Raw genomic sequence first — 19,363 nt, 5'->3', positions numbered from 1 at the left:
AAAAGAGAGCTCCATGTGACTTAGCAATTCTACTTCTGGGAATACAGCCAAAGGAAACACAAGCATTTAGCTCAAAAAGGTATCGGTACCACCTTGTTCACTGCAGCATTACTTACAGTAGTCAAGGCATGGAAACAACCTAAATGTCCATCAGTGGATGAATGGATAAACAAACTTACATATAAATTTATATATATGTAATTATATATATATAAAATGGAATATTATTCAGCCATTAAAAACTATAGGATAATAATGTTTGCTGTTTTAAGGTGCCAAGTTTTAAGAATAATTCATTATGTAACAATAGAAAACACACATATTCCTGCTACAAATTAGGTATTATCCTTACAGTCATTGTTTATTTGAATTTATCAATTATTTTCTCCATTCTATCTTGCATTTCAGAATGTATTTCTGGGATCATTTTCTTTCTTTCTGAAGTATTCCTTAGAAAGTTCCATTGCTGAGAGTTTTTTTTGGTGGCAAACTCTAGATTTTGTTTGTCCAAAAAAGTCTTTAATTCCCTCTTATTTTTGAGTGGTAGTCAGCTATATATAAAATTTGAGGTTGATCACTATTTTATCTGAGTATGTAGCTGCTGCTATTTAAAAAAATTGATGTGATTTCTCTTGCTGCTTATGCCAGTTACTTTTTTCCTTGTTAATTTGTGGTTTTATGCTGATGAGTCTAGTTGTGGAATTCTCTTTATGAATCCCACATGGGAATTGCTGTGTTTACTGAATTTGAAGATTCATATCTTTCATTAACTCCAGAAACATCCCAGTATTTTTCTTCAGAAATGGCCTTTTCCCTATTTTCCTCAAGTTGTAGTCTCCTTATTTCTTTGTGATACATTTTGAATAATATCTCTAGACCTTTCATCCAGTTTATTAGTTGTCTCTAAGCTATTTTTAAATCTGTTTTAACCTCATTATTTTTTAACTTTCAAAAATTAAATATTTTATTTTGAGCGCTTCTTTTGATTCTTTTTTCAAATCTTTTGGGTCTTTTTCTTTTTTTCTTCTTTACCTTATATTTTGTCTTGCTCCTTTTTTTTCAAATGGCCGAACCTGGGACATATGAAAGTTCTCAGGCCAGGGGCTGAATCCAAGCCAAAGCTGCAGTAATGCTGGATCCTTTAACCCACTGTGCCAGGCTAGAGGTCAAACCTGTGCCTCCACAGTAATCAGAGACACTGCAGTTGGATCCTCAACCCACTGTGCCATGGCGGGAACTCCATCCTTGCTCGTGGTTTAGATTTCCTCCTTTATTTCTTTAAACAAATGACATGTTCTTATTTTATATTCTGTATCTTACATTTTATAAATCTAATATTTTTAGGGGTATAGTTCTGCTTTTTATTTTTCTGCTGACTTTCCCTCATGGTGGTTTATGTCCTTGTGTTTGTAAATTGCAGATTGAGGTCAATCTTTAGAAATCACATGAAACCTAAATTGAGAGTGTGTGTCCCTCCAGAGAAAATGTTTTGCTGTCAATATGTCTCAGGTGTTCACAATCAAGACTCACTTTAATTTAATTTCTAGGCTTGGGATCTCCTGGATCCTGAAGGGAACACATATTTGAGCCCCAAACTTGCGGTCATACCACGTTCCGAGTTCTCAGGGAAGACTTCACTTTCTCCAGAGGGCGGGCAGAGTCAGATAATTTGCCTTGTTGTCTGTTTTGTTGAAGAGAGTATTTTTCTTTTCTTGTCTACGTTTTATTGTGGCTAACATTTCGAAGGTCCTAGCTTCAGTATGGGATCAATTTCCAACTTGCACAGCACAGGGCATGGTTGCAAGACTCCCACAGAGCCAGTGAAGCCACATTCTGGCTCACGGAGATAGACACGTGCTCTGAGGGCGGACGCAGCTTTGGGGCTGGCTCTCCACTCTGCTTTTGTGCTTTCTTTTAGTTTTAGCTCCTGGAGACCTCCTGTTCTTTCCTGCAATCTCAGCTGTGCATTTTAAAAGATTTGTGTCGTATTTTACCCAGCTATTTTAGAGCAAGACAGTTTTTCATGATGTAAAGACCGGAAATTCGCCTACTCCCTATGCACTGATCATTTTCAGTGGGTTATATTGGTCTCTCTGTTGCCACCAGCACCCTTTTGTGTACAAGAGACTCCAGTGCACGAGGGCACTAGCAGGGCATTCATTCTCTCCAAAGCCTTCCTGCAAACACCTGCGGCCCTGCCTGAGGGCTTTCTCTGGACTTGGGAATGAACTTGCCCTATACACAGTTAAGCCAGAAGTGCGGGGGAGTCCATGCTCCCAGGAAGAACCATGACAGGTAGAAGTTGGAAGATCAACACCCCAGTTCCTTCTCCCTTCAGATCCGACCACTCTGGGGATGTTTCACGGCGTCTCCCAGGAGCCTCCAGAAGGCCTGAAATTGGGTGAGTTCACACCATGGCTTTTATGCAGGAGGGGGCATGCGGAGCTGGCCTGGGAGGGCCCTGGATGGTGCTGCCTCCATCCTGCGTGTGGATGTGGCTGGGACACAGGGCTCCTTTGGCTCCAAGTTTCCTCTTCTGAACAAGAAGGCACTTGGACTGAAGCCCTGAGGTTCTGTCCAGCCAGAGCATTTCCGGATTCTGTACGAGGTGGCCAGGCCACCCTGAGCCTGTGGGCGGGGACTGGAAGAACGCGAACATGCCAGCAGACACCGGCTGGTGGAGAAATAGGTGATCACGTGACAGCCTCTGGCCATGCAGCTCCTTTCAAGGCCAATTAACATCTACGTCCTCGGTGGATGGCCACAAGGCCACCATCAGAAGCTGGTCCACGGGGCTCCACCCAGAGCTGCTCTAGGAACCTCAGCCTGCACTGGTGCTTCCCTCTCCTCCATTTGCAGCTACACAACCATAGCAAACTGCAATTGGAGAGACCTGGGGTCTCTACACGGGCCACAGCACAGAGAGTCAATGCTGGTGCCATCTCTGCCCGGGATGGGCAAGCGAGAGACCATTGAGGACTTCCTTTCTTTTGCTGATTGGGGCGAAACCAGGCAGTTTCTAGGAACAGGAAGAAAGGCAGTGCCTGCTGTTTGGGGGTCTTGAGCACCTCACCTCTGCTGATTTTTTTCTTTCAGAACCACTTAGCTGACCTGTCTGGATGATGAAAGATTTAGCAAAGATGAGAAGGAAGTTGGGTCACATCCCAAACACAGGATGAACACGAAGCCTTGTTCTGAGTTATTTGGAGAATCAGAGGGTTTCTGCCCATTTGGATAGACCAGACAGAACCATGGAATTTTTTTTTTTTTCTATCTTTGTAAGTAGGTAGGAGTAAGAACAAAGTATTATGAATAAGCCAGGAGGAAAAAATATATATCTATACACACACAGAAGGACTTGGAAAAACATTAGAACAGAGGATTGATCAGCTCAAGTGGTCTCCTATACAAATTGGATTGAAGGCTGAAGAAGAGTCAAATCAGCACCAGCGACCACACAGAATAGACAAGTAGAAATCAATCCATCCAGTGTCCCCAGAGGATGGGTTCACTAAGTGTCGCCCTACAGATAAGACTCAACTGTGCAGATAAAATCCAGCATCTCCTCCCCTCATCATATGCATATATTATTTTCGTACTCTTTTTTTTAACCGCCACACCTGCAGTATATGGGAGTTCCCGGGCTTGGGGTTAAATTGGAGCTGCAGTTGCCGGCCTACACCGCAGCCACAGCAACGTTGGATCCCTGTCACATCTGCAACTTATGCCTCAGCTTGCGGCAACACTGGATCCTTACCCCACTGAGCAGGGCCAGGGATTGAACCTGCATCCTCACGGAGACAATATCCAGTCCTTAACCCACTGAGCTGCAACAGGAACTCCTTTCATTGCATTTTTGACATGAGGGTGATCCTTGTAAATTTCCGGCAATGCTGGCAGGCCAGTTTCCTGCAGAACCATGCTAAGACAATGGATAGCATCAGAGCGACCCAGCAAAACACACATCGATTGACCAAAAGGCAGCAGAATACAGGGAGCTCTGTGAAGGGAGGGGCTTAAAACATCTTCAGGATGTAACAGGTCAAGTTGAAGCACAGAGATCTCAACTGGCTGGGCCCCCAGGCCCAGCATCAACTGACTGGCAACTCCAAGCCTGTGACCTTGGCTGTTCTGAGCAACAGTCTTCATCTTTGGTCTGGAACATACATACTAGACACTTAGAAAGTCCTTGAAGTATTGCTGTAACACAGGAAAATACAAGAATACAGGGAAGGAGTTCCCGTCGTGGGAACGAACCCGACTAGGAACCATGAGGTGGCGGGTTCGGTCCCTGCCCTTGCTCAGTGGGTTAAGGATCCGGCGTTGCCGTGAGCTGTGGTGTAGGTTGCACACGCGGCTCGGATCCCGCGTTGCTGTGGCTCTGGCGTAGGCCGGTGGCTACAGCTCCGATTGGACCCCTAGCCTGGGAACCTCCATATGCCGCGGGAGCGGCCCAAGAAATAGCAAAAAGACAAAAAAAAAAAAAAAAAAAAGAATACAGGGAAGACTAAATATCAATGTCAAGATGATAAATAAAGTGAAACCCATAGGTCCGAGAGTTTGACCCTAATTTAAGAAAGCGGGAGTAGTCAGTGGAACCATCACTGTGATAATTTGTGCTTGCTCTGCCTGCTTTTAAAGATTTTAAAGCATTTAAGGACATCCGGCTTGTTTAAATATCTAAGACAATTCTATTCATAAGTTTGCGACTTATGCCTGCGATAAAACTAACTTGTTAAATTTACAAAGTTTTGATTTCTTAGTTATGCAAGTAGAGTTTCACCGTTTAAAGGGATAGTTTTCATAGGGTATTGGGAAGCCCTCCGTTGAGCACGAAAAACACAGAGGAGCTCTCGGAATAAGGAAGACCCCCAGCTATGGGAAGGGACGCTAAGGGCAAACAGGCAGAGGGAAGGCTGATCCATCTGGCTCTCTCCCTGGGGCCGGTGCGTCCCACCTGCCCTGCGGGGGATGTCAGGCGTCCACTAAGGGAGCGGGGGAATATTCCTTAGGCTTCCTAAACCTGTGAGAATCTCCCACTAAGTCGTGCTTGGAAGCAGCGCTTTCTGGGCCCGGGATCCCTTTCTTTTTCCTCCTAGCCTTGGCTCGGTTACCACTCCCTTCTGTGCTGAAGACACTGCAGGGGAAACTGGCCCAGAATTTCGAGAAGGCACGGAGGCACGACGAGGCACGACGAGGCACGACGAGGCCCTCCTGGATCCCTCACGAGGAGGCTGGCGGATGGGGCTTGCGCATTGCCCGCTGCTAAGGCATCATCCAGGGCATCCAGCCCCTGGAAGAATGCGCGGGGGCCCTCGTGCTTGTTTCTGGGAAGACCCCAGCGTACCTCCTGGGACGTTCACCCGGCTACTCTAGGATCCCAGAAGGAAATTCTGGATCAGGGGCCTTCACTTCCCAGAGGAGGAACAGACACCAACCCAGGTTCTTGGGTGGATCGCCCTTTTCTTTCAATTAACCGCCTCCCCAGCCCAGTCATGTGGGGGTGGGGGTAGGAGGCGAGCGCCTTCTCCCAACCCCCACTATGCTTGACGGGCACAGCCCTGCTTGGTGCCTTTCTCGACTGCTGTCCCCAGCGATGATAATGGGGAATGGGGTGGGAATCGGGGGGCAGTCAGGGGGGTGGCGGGATCCTGGGTCACCAGAACCCTGGTGCCTGCTGGGCTCTGCCAGGTGCTCCAGCCGCAGGAAGTGCGAAAGGGAGCTCTCTCCTTCCCAGACTTTGTTTCCACCTCTCAGAAAAAAGCTGCTTTGGTCTTGCACTGGCCCTTCTGCAGCCCGGCCCAGGACCTCACACTGGAAGTTGTGGTGGGAGTATGTCCTTGCCCCCACGCCTCTTAAAAAAAAAAAAAAAAAAAAAAAAAAAGCTGCAGAGCTGGAGGTCGGCCCTGCCTGTCTCTACCTCTCCAAACAGGCCTCTCCCCAAATGCACCCCCGCAAGCGGCCCCTCTCTGAGGTGGCCTGAGGCTGCAAAGAGTCTCTGACACTCACAGGCTGCAGCTTTTTCTGCAGAGTTACTCAGCATCTCTTAACAAGCCCTTAGAGGTAATATCACCCCAGAGGCTTAGCGGTAAGTCAGTAGCAACAGAGGGAGGCTGGGAGGAACCTGGCTGGGGCTCTAGGAGAAGCCCTCGTGCTTCAGCTCCTGCCCACTTTTGACTTTCCTGTTCCCATTTTTAAAGATCCGCGTCTCAGTGTTTATAAATGCATGTGTATGTTATCCCTCTGACATTGCTTCTATGTTTCTCTGGCTGTTTATCTGCTTTTCTTTACTCGCCCAGTATTAATCTAGAAAAATATACAGAGAAATTGCTTTTTCTATGTAATTTTTTTCTTTTTTAGGGCCACACCCAAGGCATAGGGTCGAGTCGAAGCTGCAACTGCCAGCCGACACCACAGCCACGGCAACACAGGCTCCCAGCCTCGTCTTCGACCTACACCACAGCTCACAGCGATACCGGCTCCTGAACCCACTGAGGGAGGCCAGGGATCGAACCCGCATCCTCATCGATGCCAGCCAGGGTTTGTTTCTGCTGAGCCACAGTGGGACCTCCCTACATAATTTTTAAAGTGTTGTTAAGCAACTCGGTGGCTTGTGGTGTTTTCCATTCGTATTATAATTTTTCGATGTCATTTTTTTGGTTTATCTTAGGTGTCATAGTTCCCTTACTTTTTACGCCTCTGCTCTCTGCCTGGTTCATGTCAAAGCACGTTAAATGTCAACACGGGTGTCTACACTCAAGGCTCTTGTCTGAAAACACAACTTGGGTCTCTGCTCTCCACCCCTTCTCAAAACCCCCGTAACAGCCGCAACAGCAGCAATGGCCATAATGATAATATTTCTGGATGGGTCCCAGAGCACGTGCTGCTCATCCACGCCTAACTTCCTCTTGAGCAACCCAGACCGGCACGTGTTGCATTCCAGGAAGGTTCTACTGTGGACCTCTGCAAATCCCATCTGCGTTTCATTTTGGTCCTGGGCCCTTGGTCCACAGCCTCAGACACCGGGAGGAGCAGTGGATGCGTGATACTGTGTCATCTCTCTTGGAACGATGCTGTTCAGGATGCCACCTACTCCGCAGAGAAAGGCCTCTCACGGCTCACTCCAGGGTCAGGAAAAGCTGGACATCTCCTTAAACCCGGATTCTAGATGCGGACACTGTAATTCCCTTGTCGGGTTTGGCTGCAGGGAAGCTCATAGCCAAATATACCTCTAGTGACGTAAACAGCTTCCCACCAGCAGCAGCTGAGGTTTACTGAGCACGCGGTACTTTCATGTAAGCCTCACACAGGCCCTGAGATGCCAATACGGCTGTTATCCCTCTTGCAGTGGGTTGGGTAGTGGCTCCCCAAGGGAGCCGTGTCTTGCTCCCCAGAATCTGTGACCGTTCCCTTATATGGCAAGAAGGGCTTTGCAGATGTGATTAAGCTAAGGGACTTGAGGTCGTGAGCTTATGTGCATCACAAGTGTCCTCATGAGAGGGAGCACAGGGAGGTTCGACATTAGAAGAAGGAAGGAAGATGGCAGCTGAGGCGTTCCCGTCATGGCGCAGCGGAAACGAATCTGACTAGGAACCATGAGGTTGCGGGTTCGATCCCTGGTCTCGCTCAGTGGGTTAAGGATCTGGCGTTGCTGTGAGCTGTGGTGTAGGTGGCAGACACAGCTCGATCTGGTGGTGGCTGTGGTGTAGGCCGGCAGCCTGGGAACCTCCATATACTGCAGGTGTGGCTCTAAAAAAAAAAAAAAAAAAAAACGCTGGCAGCTGAGGCAAGGTGTATGCTGCTGGCGCTGGAGAAGGGACTGTGAGCCAGGGATGCAGGGAAGCAGCAGGAGAAGCTGGAAAAGGCCTGGGAAGCCCCTCTCCTCGAGCTTCTGCGCAAGCGTGCCCTGTGACCCTGTGACTGACGTTGGACTTTTGGCCTCCAGGTGGGGAAAAGAGTGAATGCATGTCCTTCAAAGCCACCAAGTGCCAAGTGGTCACTTGGGACAGCAGCCCCGGGAAACTCACACACCCGTTATACAATCAAGGACGGGAAACGTAAGAGTGTCCCCGGAGGAGCTGGAATGAGGTTTGCTGACTCCGGACCGCAGCCCTTAGCCCTCAGGCCGCCTTCTCTGTTGCAAGGGTCCTGACCACCCCACCCCACCCCCGCCCCGGCTTCCCCCACTCCCTGCTTCCCCGACTCCCTAGTTCATCTTCAGATCACGCGCACTTTGCATCCACCTCGCGTCTTCACGGTAGAAGCAGCACATAAATACACACATTGGAGGACATTTGCGGCATGTGTGTGCGGTGGGGTCCCCGGCTTTTTCTAGTCCTGGAGACTGTCTTATCAAAAGAAAAAAAAAAAGAAAAAGGGCCCCTGACTGCTCTTGTCCCCCCTTTTGCTTTTGTAAAGACAGTCACTCCCTTCTTTGCTGCAGCACCCAGAGCTGGACAGAGCAGGACTTCTGCTTTTTCAGACACTTTGCTCACTTCCGGGTCCACGTTCAGAGCCCAGGAACTGCTTATGAAGTTCTTTTTTCCGCTGCAAGGGTTTCTGTATGATTCAGAACAGTTGCTAGCTGAAGATCTCCCCCCAAAATGATAAAACAGAAAGCGGAGGTAAAAATGAGGCGCTGAACCCAGAGGACAGTAGCTCCTGTATTTTTGCCGGCTGATCCCCCCACATCTGTGAACGAATTGGGATTCGAGGAGCCTGTTAGGTACCCAGGGGTGTCTAAACCCCGAGCTGGAGGAAGCTTCCTAACCATAGTTTTTGCACTGGGTCATCAATGTGAAAGCCTGGGGTGGGAGGGATTATCCCGCCGTGAATCCAGCAGCTGAGGGGAAGGGGCATCTCCATCTGGGGGGGGGGGTGCAGCCATTCGGTCCCCAGTACCTCAATGGCTCTCAAGAGAGGGGACAGACGCACCCCTGGAGGAGCCCCCAGGATGCTGCTTTCCTCTCGGACCCCAGGCTACACCAGAGCTTCCCTGTGACACTGGCTGTGGCAGCAATGCTAGTGTAAACGCTGAGCGTGTCTTTCCTGGATTACGGACTCTGCAGGCTGCACACCTGCCTGAAGCCTTAAGCTGCTTTCCATCTCCGGTCTCCACATCCTCAAGAACCGGTTTGGTGTAAGAAGCGCTTGGCTTAACCATGTGCTTATAGCTCATGTGATTAGCTGTATCTTATATTTTGCCTCTTTGGTAGGACTCTTGCTTCGTATGTTACCAAATGTGTAACTGAGCCCCCAACAAAATAATGATGACTAGGAGCCTTGAAGCCATCGATCAAATATATGGTTCTTCACCAGATCGATGATTGTAACAGTGGAGCTCTAACTATGGGGAGATGCAAAAGAAGGAATAATTTCCTGGACCATGACGGACTGGTAAGACAGGTGGTCCAGAGACTTTTAGCTGCTGTTAAGAAGGCCCAGACCAGTGAAAGCACATTGGGTGGCCTACCAGCGCAACCTGTGCCAGACCTGGGAATGGGCATCCCTAGCACTGAGGGACAAACGGATCAGGAAATGCCTCCCAGAACTACGGTCGAATTTATGACCATGGGGGAGCCCTGTGAGCTGAAGTTTGGCCCTTGCCGTCAGCCTCTATATGGAGTAAAACATGAGCCACTGCAGCTGCCGACCCGCAGCCCCCCTGAGTGGGGCTCAGGGTGGAGACCAGGAGCCAGGCCCTCTGTACTCTGGGAAAACTGGAAGAACGGGCCTTCGGATAGTTAGATATTTTTAGGAGAAGATTTCATGAGCCCAGTTCTTGCATCTCCTCCTATCTGGAAAAACACTAAAACCCGTCAGTGGTGACGAATGTCTCTGCGTGGCGGTCCCCTGCACGAGACCAGCAGAAAACCTCTGGGAATGTGTGCCGGGCTGCAGGCACCTTCCCCCTTCACCTTCCTGACTTATATCTGGCTATTCCCTTTCCTCTCTGGGGCAGTGTTTCAGAGCTGTCTGAAATACTGCCTCCTGGGCTGTAGTTAGTGGGCAAAACACAAGATGTCACGGTCACCCATGCCAACAGCCCCTCCCAAGGGTGGGCCAGTGAGCCCTGAGGAAACTCAGGAAAGCGTATCAGAGGAGGGATTGCTGTAAGCCCAGGTCTTTAGAAATGGTTTTCTGTAAATCTTCTCCTATAAATCTTTTTTCCTACCACCTCTCCTCTGTTGCAAAAACTCATATATCCGGGCTCCCCCCCACCCCCCTGCCCCCGGCCTCCTCGTAGCAGTTTCTCGGGGCTACCTGAGCTGCTGTCTCCTGGGCTTAAGTTCTAATTTCACCCTAAATAAAATTTAACTCTCAACTTTCAGGTTGTATTTTTTTTTCAGTTGACATTTCCAAAATTTAACCTCTGCATTGCCCAGAGAATAGGGCCCAACCTCGTCTGGGTCTCTTGGTGCACATTCCTCAGGGTTTTCTAGAGAACCAGAACCCGTGGAATGACATGGATGTGTCTATTCTAGAAAGAGATTTATTGCAAGGTCCCACGACCATGGGGGCTGAGAAGCCCCATGACTGATCTGCTGTCCGCAAGCTGACGCCCCAGGGGGGCTGGTGCTGTAGCTTGAAGGCCTGAGGACCTAGAGGGCTGTGGTTGGGCAGAAAGTCAAATCAGCCTCCCTCTGCTCTGTGGTCTGTTCCAGTCCCGGCAGACTGGGGGACGCCCACCACACTGGAGGAGAGTCTGCCTTCCTCAGTCCACAGATTCCCCTGCTCGTCTCTTTTGCACACCCCCTCACAGACACACCCAGAAGTAACTTTCAACCAGCTACATTTTGATAAAGGTTTGTAGTTACTGTATTCACTGTCTTGTAATAAATTGCAATGGAAAAGCATCTGAATAAGAATATATCTACACGCACACACACATAAAACTCACCAGATGGCTTCTACCAAACATACAAAGACCTTATACCCATCCTTCTTAAACGTCCCCAAAGATTGAAGAAGGAAGAACACTCCCAAAGACATTCTATAAAGCCACCATCACCCTAATACCCAAACCAAAGAGACCACCAAAAAGGAAAATAAGAGGTCAATGTCTTTGATGAATATAGACACGAAAATTCTCAACAAAACTTCAGCCAACCGTGTAAAACAATGCATTCAAAAGATCTCATACCCATGACCAAGTGGGATTCATCCCAAGTTCACAAGCGTGGTTCACCATATGCAAATCAACCTCATACACCGAACTAACAACAAAAAAAAAGGTCAAAAACCACAGGATCATCTCGATAGAAGCAGAAAAAGCATTTGAAAAAATCCAACATCCAGTCATGATCAAAACTCTTACCAAGGTGGGTATAGAGGGACCATATCTCAGCATAATAAAACTGAACCTCTTTGCTGCCAATCAAAAATGGAGCAACATTGTCAATCAACTGTACTTTATAAAAAACAAAGTTAAAGTAAAAAGAAAAAGAAACAAACAAAGCAAGCTATCTAGGCATCCCTCGGCTCAATCAAATAACATGTAAAATTCAGCATCTCATGAGGCCTCTGCCTTTATTTCCTGCCTCCTTGCTCAGGCGCCCCAGGGTCCCAGACCTCCCACAGCTGCCTGAACTCTAAGCCTGGTCACACCTCCTTGCCGTCACACCTGCTGTTCTCTGCCAAAGGACTCCTTCCTGCTCCATGTCTCCACTCCATTTGCTTTCTGACAAAACTCCAGAAGGCAATAACTAAGAGTAGGCTCTGGAGTCAGACAAGCCTGGAATCAATTTCTTTTAATTCCACAAATATTTACTGAACTCCGACTCTGTGCCGCTGGGGATGTCACTCTCGTCGCCATTACCTGTGTGGCCTCGGAGAAGTTACCTGCACCTCTAACCCTTAGGTTACACATCTGTGAATAGGAATAGTGCTCAGAAAGCACTGAGCACAGTGCCTGGCACCTATAAACCTTCTGTGGACGTGAGACGCTGTAATTACTATTTTTTTTACCGTCCTTTAAGGTTGAACTCAAGCTTGATGACGCTTTCTCTGAAGGTTTAGACCCCAACCTCACCCTCTCCAGCCACCCTGTGCCCTGGGTGCCACACACGTGCCTCTGGTCCCCCCTCCGCAGAGAGATTTCAACCTGATGCTTGTCGGATCCTCGCACCGCTCTTGGATGAGAGCTGCATCCCCTCCATCCCCTTGGCTGAGTGCCCAGAGCAGGGCTTGTGACCAGCATCTGTCGGTTCCCCAGAGCAGCCACCCCATCTGAGGGAGAGTCCTTTCCCCGGTACATCTGCTCCTCTTGCCTCTCCTGGCAGCGGCTTGAGAGGCTGTTGCCAAGCTCGGCTGCAGGCTGGTCTGAGGGACGGCCCAGCCATGGCAACTTCTTGTGGGAGGATATGAATTGGAGAAACAAATCCCGGGCAGTGCATTCATCTCAAGCCTCGCTTCTCATCCTGCACCTAAAATGACTCGACGCCTGCAGAAAGCATCCCATCCCCGTGGGAAGAGCACGAGGAAGGTGACGGACCCTTCCAGCATCCAGCCAGTCCTTCTCTCGCAATTAAAAAATTGTGTTCATGTGTATATGGAGGTTCAGTGGTCCTTCTTTTCAAAAGGGCAAAGTCTCTGAGGCAGCTCCTCACGTGGCGGTCTTAGGGATCAGCTCTCTGCTCAGTGTAACGTCTCCACTACTGACCTCATTGCGGGGGGGCGGGGGGCAACTTAGCTGCTTAAAAGACATATCTGCTTTCCATCTCCTGCAGTCCAAACAGCATCTTGCCCCCGTGTCCCTCCAGAGTGGCATGTTTCACCATGTCATGGCTTCATGAGCGGGTCCCTGTCATCTTCATTCACGATGTGAGCCTGAGCCTGGGCTCGTGTCTCTGCTCTCAGGCCCCCTTTATGGGCTGAACTGCGCCCCCCTCCCCAACCCTGTGTGGAAGTCCTATCCCACAGTTCCTGAAAATAGGACTGTGATTGGAGACAGGGCCTCTAAAGGGATCCTGAGATTAATGAGGTCCTAACGGGTGAGTCCTGACCCAATACAACCAGTGTCCTTATAAGAAGAGACACAGACACACTAGGCGTAGAGGAAAGACCAAGCAGAGACAGGAGAGGGTGGCCAGGGAGCGAGGCCTCGGTCTTGAACTTGCAGCCTCCAGAACTGTGGGGCAATACATTTCTGCTGTTCAAGCCCCCGAGTCCGTGGTGTTCAGTTCTAACAGCCCCAGGGGACACATACACACTCCAAAAAGTGGGCTCCAACACTGAGGATGGCATTTCCTGCATACTAGTCATTCACTAGAGAAAACCCTGGCTTTGGCAGCTACCGGGTAAGTGTTTGTTGAATGAATGAGTGATGTTGTTGCTATGTCCGGAGCTCTAGGAGCGTGATCAGCAGAACAGGAAGCCTCTCCTTTGGCACAAGTGATCTTGCCACTCAACTCCCCACAGATGAACTAACTGGGACAGGTGTCCCAGGTGGCCAGCCGAGGGAGGCCAGGGCAGCACCTTTGCTCGTCGGGAACTGGCGCCGCATCCCGCTTTGGTAAATCCATGGGTCCTTCTGCTCCTTTTCGGGACCTGTGATGCTAGCAGTTTGCCGTATCTAGACTCATGGTCTTTTCCTGGTCCTCTGGTCACTCTCTTTATTTCTCTCCCGCCCTGACTGCCCCTTCTGCCCAGGCTCCCTGCGGCGCTTGCAGGCCGTTTTGGCCACAGTCCCCCCTCTCTCCTCCCACCCAACAAAGCCCTCAAACAGCCGCCCTTAATTTCCCCATAACCAGAAAGGGATGTGCAGCAAGTGCTTACCGCAGCTCTGGTAGAGAACTTCCAAATTCCCATCCCTGCAGGCGACGTGTGTGGGCCAGGCCTCCCCGCCACCGCCCTGGGGAGAAACCAGAGTCCAGACGAGCAATGCGGCCGTGAACCCCCTCATGGCGGGGCTGCCTGCGTCCCAGGGAAGATTAACAGGCCCAATAAAAAGGGCCCTTGGGGTGCTTCCTCTCTGCTCATAAAGGGGTGACATGCTCAGTTTCACTTCTCGTATTTTCTGCTCCTGGGGAACCACGCCGCAAAGCAATAGGCAGTTAGCTGAGGGCTTTGAATGCTCTTCCCCAGAAACTCTGGGTTTGAACCAACGGGGGTGAGGCTAGGCTGGGTCCGGGGGGCGGGGGGTGGGGGGGGGATGTTGACTTTCTCCTTTCAAAGGGAGGGGCCAGCAAGTGATGCATGACCTTTGGGCGGGGCCGCAGGTGGCCCTCCTCGGAGCCCCGCCCCCAGCTGGGGCGGCAACTCGGGGAAAGAAAGTTGCCGAAAGGCCTCTGTGTGTTTTTCATCACCAGCCCCCTGGCTCCGAGGGCCTCTGATGTGGGCTGTGGACCAGAGGCCTGGCTGGTGCCGGCGGCAGCATTTGGCACTTGGGGGGCTACAGAAGGACATCTGGGGTCTGCCATGAGGCTTTTGTCCTGTTGGCACTTTTCTCTACTGGGGCTTCAGCTCCGCCTGCAGGATTAGGATTTCAGCAGTGACCTGTGCAACTGCGAGACACAGGGCATGCTGTGGGGGCAGCAGCTGTGGTCCCTGGAGACGAGGGCGAGGGAGGAGGCCTGAGAAGTGAGCTGGGTTCTATTTCTGGGCTCAGCATGGCAGGAAGGGTGGAGAAGGACAGACAACTGAGGACTGCCCTTTGAAGACTGGGGGTTTCATTTGTTTTGGTCATTGGTGGCATTATTGATGGCATGTCCCACTTTCTTTTCAAAGCCAAGATTCAGGAGTTCTCTGGTGGCTCAGCAGGTTAAGGATCTGGTGTTATCACTGCTGTGGCTCGGGTCACAGCTGTCGTGTGGGTTCGATCTCTGGCGCCAGAATTTCTGCATGCCATGGGTGTGGGCAAAAGAAAAAAGCACCTAAATTCTGTCCCCCATCCCCCATCCCTTTATCTCTGCTGCTCTGCATTGTGACAGCACATTCTCTTAACCCTGATTCCCCACCCCAGCCCCAGCTCCATGTTAGCTTAAGAGAACCACGGTCAGGGCCAAGGCCAGCACATTTCAGAAGCAACGGAGAAACACTCTTTTCCCTGGGAGGAAAAGCATTTCTCTGAGTGCACTGGGGGCATGACTGTTTCTACCGATGGCTTAAATAAGAATTAAAGTCACCTCAAAACTTTTTTTGTCTGCAGCAGAAGCTTGATCTTTCATTTTAAAAAGGTGTAACAAGACAGCTTGACAAAGAAAATAGAACTTTCATATAGTCACAGGTAACTGCATATACACAACACCTAGCATTGTTTTCTAATTATTTTTCACATCTTCAGTGTCAAAACCTTTTTGAAAGCGAGTGGAACGTAATTACCAGTAAAGACAAATACATTGACTTACTTGATGGACACTTGGGTTTCTTGGGAGACAGCAGGGCAGAGTTGTTTGAGGACTGATTTTTTATTTTTATTTATTGATTTTTTTTGAAGTTCTCTTCTGCAAGTTGGTTCCCTTTTGTTGGCTTTCAATAGTGATTCTCAAAATGTGGTTCTGGAGAACAGTATCAACTTCAACCCAGAGCCTGTTAGAAGAAATGCAAGTTCTGGAGTTCCGTTGTGGCTCAGTGGGTTAAAAACCCGACATGGTGTCCATGAGGATGTGGGTTCGATTCCCTGGCCTCACTCAGTGGTTAAGGATCTGGCGTTGCCACAAGCTGCGGTGTAGGTTGAAGATGCGGCTTGGTTCTGGCATTGCTGTGGCTGTGGCTGTGGCTGTGGCTGTGACTGTGGCTGTGGCTGTGGCTGTAGCTTAGCCCAGCAGCTGCAGCCCCAGTTTGACCCCTAGCCCTGGAACTTCCAGGTGCTGCTGGAATTTCCTGCAAAAAGAAATGCAAATTCTTGGGCTACATGCAAAACCCACTGACTCAGAAAGTCTGCTGTGGGCACTCTGTTTTAATAAGCCCAACAGGTGGGTCTGACATACGCTCAAGTTGAAGAATCTCTGGCTTTTGTGAAAGTCAAGGGGAAATCTGAGCCCTGGAGGAGAGGTGGGTGGTCGATTTAGAAAGAGCAAGGTATAGCCCCACTGGTCTGTGTGGGGGGGAGGGCGGCTGCCCTCTGAGCAAGGGCTCCGGAGGTGAGAGTGGGTGGGGAGAGCTGTAAGCCCTGGAGGAACCTTGAGATCACAGGGGACTCCAGGGCAGGACGCGGAGCTTTGCTTTCCCTGGGGACCTTTGAGAGCTCCGGGAGTTGTTGCGAGAGCTCCGAACAGCCAGTGGGAGAGCAGTTGGGGCCACGTCCCTCCACCCCACAGAGCAGCATGAGCAGCACATCAGGGTCGGACCCAGGCATGCAGAGCAGGGAGCAGAAACCCAGGCAGAGACTAGGACCGGGGAGCTGATACCTGGGCAGAGCAAGGAACCGGGAGCTGATACCAGGCAGAGCAGGGAGCTGTTCCCTGGACAGAGACCAGAAGCAGGGAGCAGAAACCCAGGCAGAGACCAGGAACATGGAGCTGATGCCCGGGCAGAGACTGAGAGCAGGAAGCTGATACCCAGGCAGAGCAGGGAGCTGATCCCTGGGCAGAGGCCAGGAGCAGGGAGCTGATTTCCCGGGCAGAGACTGGGAGCAGGGACCTGATACCCACGCAGAGGCCGGAAGTGGCCCCAACAGGGAACCCATGTTGTCTAAGGACCGGGCTACAGACTTCTGTGAAGCAGAGGACCTAGCGATGACAAGAATCATAGTTTGGGGGTTGCACTGGCATCTGGAAATATTCCAGAAGAACCACTGAGAAGCTCTGGTGGTGTGGTGACTTTGGAGCAGCGATCCTCCGGCTTGAAAGGGTGTCAGCATCCCCTGAAGGACTCATGCACACAGACTGCAGCTCCTCCACATGCTCCCGAGGGGCAGGTTCAAGATGTCTGGGGTGGGGCCTGAGAACTTGCATTTCTAACAAGTTCCCAGGTAAGGCCATTGCTGCTGGTCTGGGGGCCATGGTTTGAGAACCTCTGCTCTAGGAGATAGGATTTGGTCTGTTGCAGGGTGTGCATTTTTTTTTTTTTTAAATCATCTTGGTTCTTAACAAAATGTGCTAAATGACAGGCAATGCTGTGTGTAACACGGAGCCCATCTATATGGGAATAACGAGTAAAAGCCACTTTCTCTAAGGAGTTCTGCCTCCTGCGAACCAGAGTTTGCCTAAAATCAGCTGTGGCTCTGCTAGTTCAATCCACACGCGTGTCTTGAGCAGTTCGTTAACTAGAAGCTTTCTGAAGGCAGCAAAAGAGATCATCGAGAAGGTTCTGTTCCCTAACTATAAAATAAACCAGGATCAGTTTATGAGCATTATTTAAAATGGTTACAGGTGGGTAAAGGGTGAGCGAATATGCCACCAGGCTCTGATGTAGCCTTCCAGCCCCTCAGCACGTCACGTAAGAAGCTGCACTGATCTGTCTCATTCAGATTTTTGTTCCACTTTTTTTTTTTCCCCCTTTTTTGGCTGCACCTGTGGCATATGGCGGTTCCCAGGCTAGGGGTCGAATCGGAGCTACAGCTGCCGGATGCATTTCTGCTGCTCCACGATGGGAACTCCTGTTCTACTCTTTTAAACAACCTTCCCCCCACATCTCAAGCTGCTTTCTTTCCACGGAGGTTTGCTTGGGGATGGCGCCTTTCTTTCTTGCCGGGGGGGGGAGGGGAAAGAGTTCCTATCAGGATGGCCATCACCAGAAGAGTTCTTAAGGCAGCGCTGATGTTTAGGGAGAGACTTTAAGAATAAAAGGGAGGGGAGTTCCTGTCGTGGTTCAGTGGTAAACGAATCCGACTAGGAACCATGAGGTTTTTGGGTTCAGTCTCTGGCCTCGCTCCTTGGGTTAAGGATCTGGCGTTGCCGTGAGCTGTGGTGTAGGTCGCAGATGTGGCTCGGATCCCTCGTTGCTGTGGCTGTGGTGTAGGCCAGTGGCTACAGCTCCGATTAGACCCCCTAGCCTGGGAGCCTCCATATGCTGTGGGTGCAGCTCTAAAAAGACAAAAAAGAAGAAGAAAAGAAAGAAAAAGAAAAAAAGGAACCAAGAATAAAAGGGAGACAGAAGGCAAGAGTCTAAGACCTAAGGAAGGCTGAGCTGCTCCACAGGAGGACACGAGGTTACACTGGATCCCTGGATTTTGCTGCCGAGAGTGAGAGAAGGAGAGAGAAGTGCGCAGCTGAAAGGCTGCTGCTGGGTGTGGGCAAGCGGCCTGCGGCAGGTGGGCCGCGCCCAAGGCCATCCAAGGACTTAGACTGCTGACTATGGAATGTGCCACGTGGTACCCTCTCCACTCTGTGACCCACACAGGTTCTATGGAGACTCATACACGTCATCCGTTTGTATTTCCCAAAGGGATACAGCTCCCTTGGGACAGTGCTTGCATCTCAGGGTGGGTGCTGCACTTTCCAGAACAAGGAAGGGGCTTCAGGCCAATCACACCTGCATCTCCTCGGCCAGCAGCCGACAGCCCTACCTATACGTTACAATGCTGGTGATATGTAACAGGGAAGAGCAACTCTGACGATACAGGAGAGCTTGACCGTGGCCTGAGCTAAAGAGAGAATAACAGGAACGTGGTGACGTGACCTTGACCTGACCTATGCAGACCCAAAGAACAAAGGGTCCCTGACACCAAAAAGTTTGCAACATGGAACCACACCCTCCCCTCATTTTGCTTTTAAAAGGGCTTTGCTGAAGTGTTTGTTCCAGCATCTGGGCTTTTTAAGGCACGGCTGCCAGTTTCCTTGCAGGGCCGGTGATAAACCTCTCTCTGCTCCTAACTCTGATGTTTGGGTATCTTTGGCCTCACTATGCGATGGGCCCCTGGACTTAACGATAGGTAACAATCTTGCATTTGGTAACAGATGGAGCACTTGGCTCCAACAGCCCGAGCGTCTTCACTGTCATTTGCATTCCACAGTGGCAGCTCTCCCTTAACGCCCCTCCGATATTTACGGTAGGAGGGGACATCTCCCCTTCACAGAGCACTGCCGTCTTGCTCCTCGTCTCTGTGGCCTGTCCCTGGGTTTCTGCCACGCGGCGGAGGGACGAGGCAGGTTTGGTCCCTTCTGTCTTCTGAATTGAGTCCCACAGAAAACCAGCCCCCCAGGTGTGCAGAAGCCAGGAAGCCAGGCTGCTTCCTATGTAACACCATTTAGCAGCCCCCCAGGCCAACCGCTGAGGTTTTGCCCTTTAATTATTTTCACATCTCTTGTATGCTATGTGGGTTACACAAGTGCCTTGTAGGGTTGGTGCCGGCGAGGCAGAATACTAACCCAGGGAGTCAGTGGAGGAGCCTGGGCTTCGACGCCTTCTCTGATGTGGCCACTGATGAACGTTTGTGGCTTAAGGGCTCCAGGGAACAACATCCCCACAGGCCTTGTGTACT

The 19,363-nt window shown here is 50.4% G+C and overlaps 1 protein-coding gene and 1 long non-coding RNA gene across 4 annotated transcripts in view; one reads left to right on the top strand and one right to left on the bottom strand.

Moving 5' to 3' along the window:
* Positions 1-13,952, bottom strand: part of LY86 (lymphocyte antigen 86) — a 48,250-nt gene extending 34,298 nt beyond the window's left edge. For 2 of the 3 annotated variants that reach the window (XM_084966707.1, XM_084966706.1), the window contains exon 1: positions 13,777-13,952. In XM_084966707.1, coding sequence (XP_084822833.1) covers positions 13,777-13,903 — 127 coding nt within the window. In that variant the 5' untranslated portion in view covers positions 13,904-13,952. 3 annotated transcript variants of the gene reach the window in all.
* Positions 345-6,602, top strand: LOC146401156 (uncharacterized). Its single transcript, XR_014809147.1, has 2 exons — positions 345-5,442; positions 6,361-6,602. It is a non-coding gene; the product is annotated as an uncharacterized LOC146401156 (long non-coding RNA).
* Positions 13,953-19,363: the final 5,411 nt, after the last annotated feature.

The sequence above is a fragment of the Sus scrofa genome, chromosome 7 (assembly GCF_054392235.1).
Source record: "Sus scrofa isolate SSC_HxYL_T2T_F1_AM1 chromosome 7, Sscrofa_HxYL_maternal_Yorkshire_Landrace_v2.0, whole genome shotgun sequence".
NCBI classification, from domain to species: domain Eukaryota; kingdom Metazoa; phylum Chordata; class Mammalia; order Artiodactyla; family Suidae; genus Sus; species Sus scrofa.
Note: the sequence above shows the minus strand (reverse complement) of the source record. Positions and strands in the feature narration are given on the sequence as shown.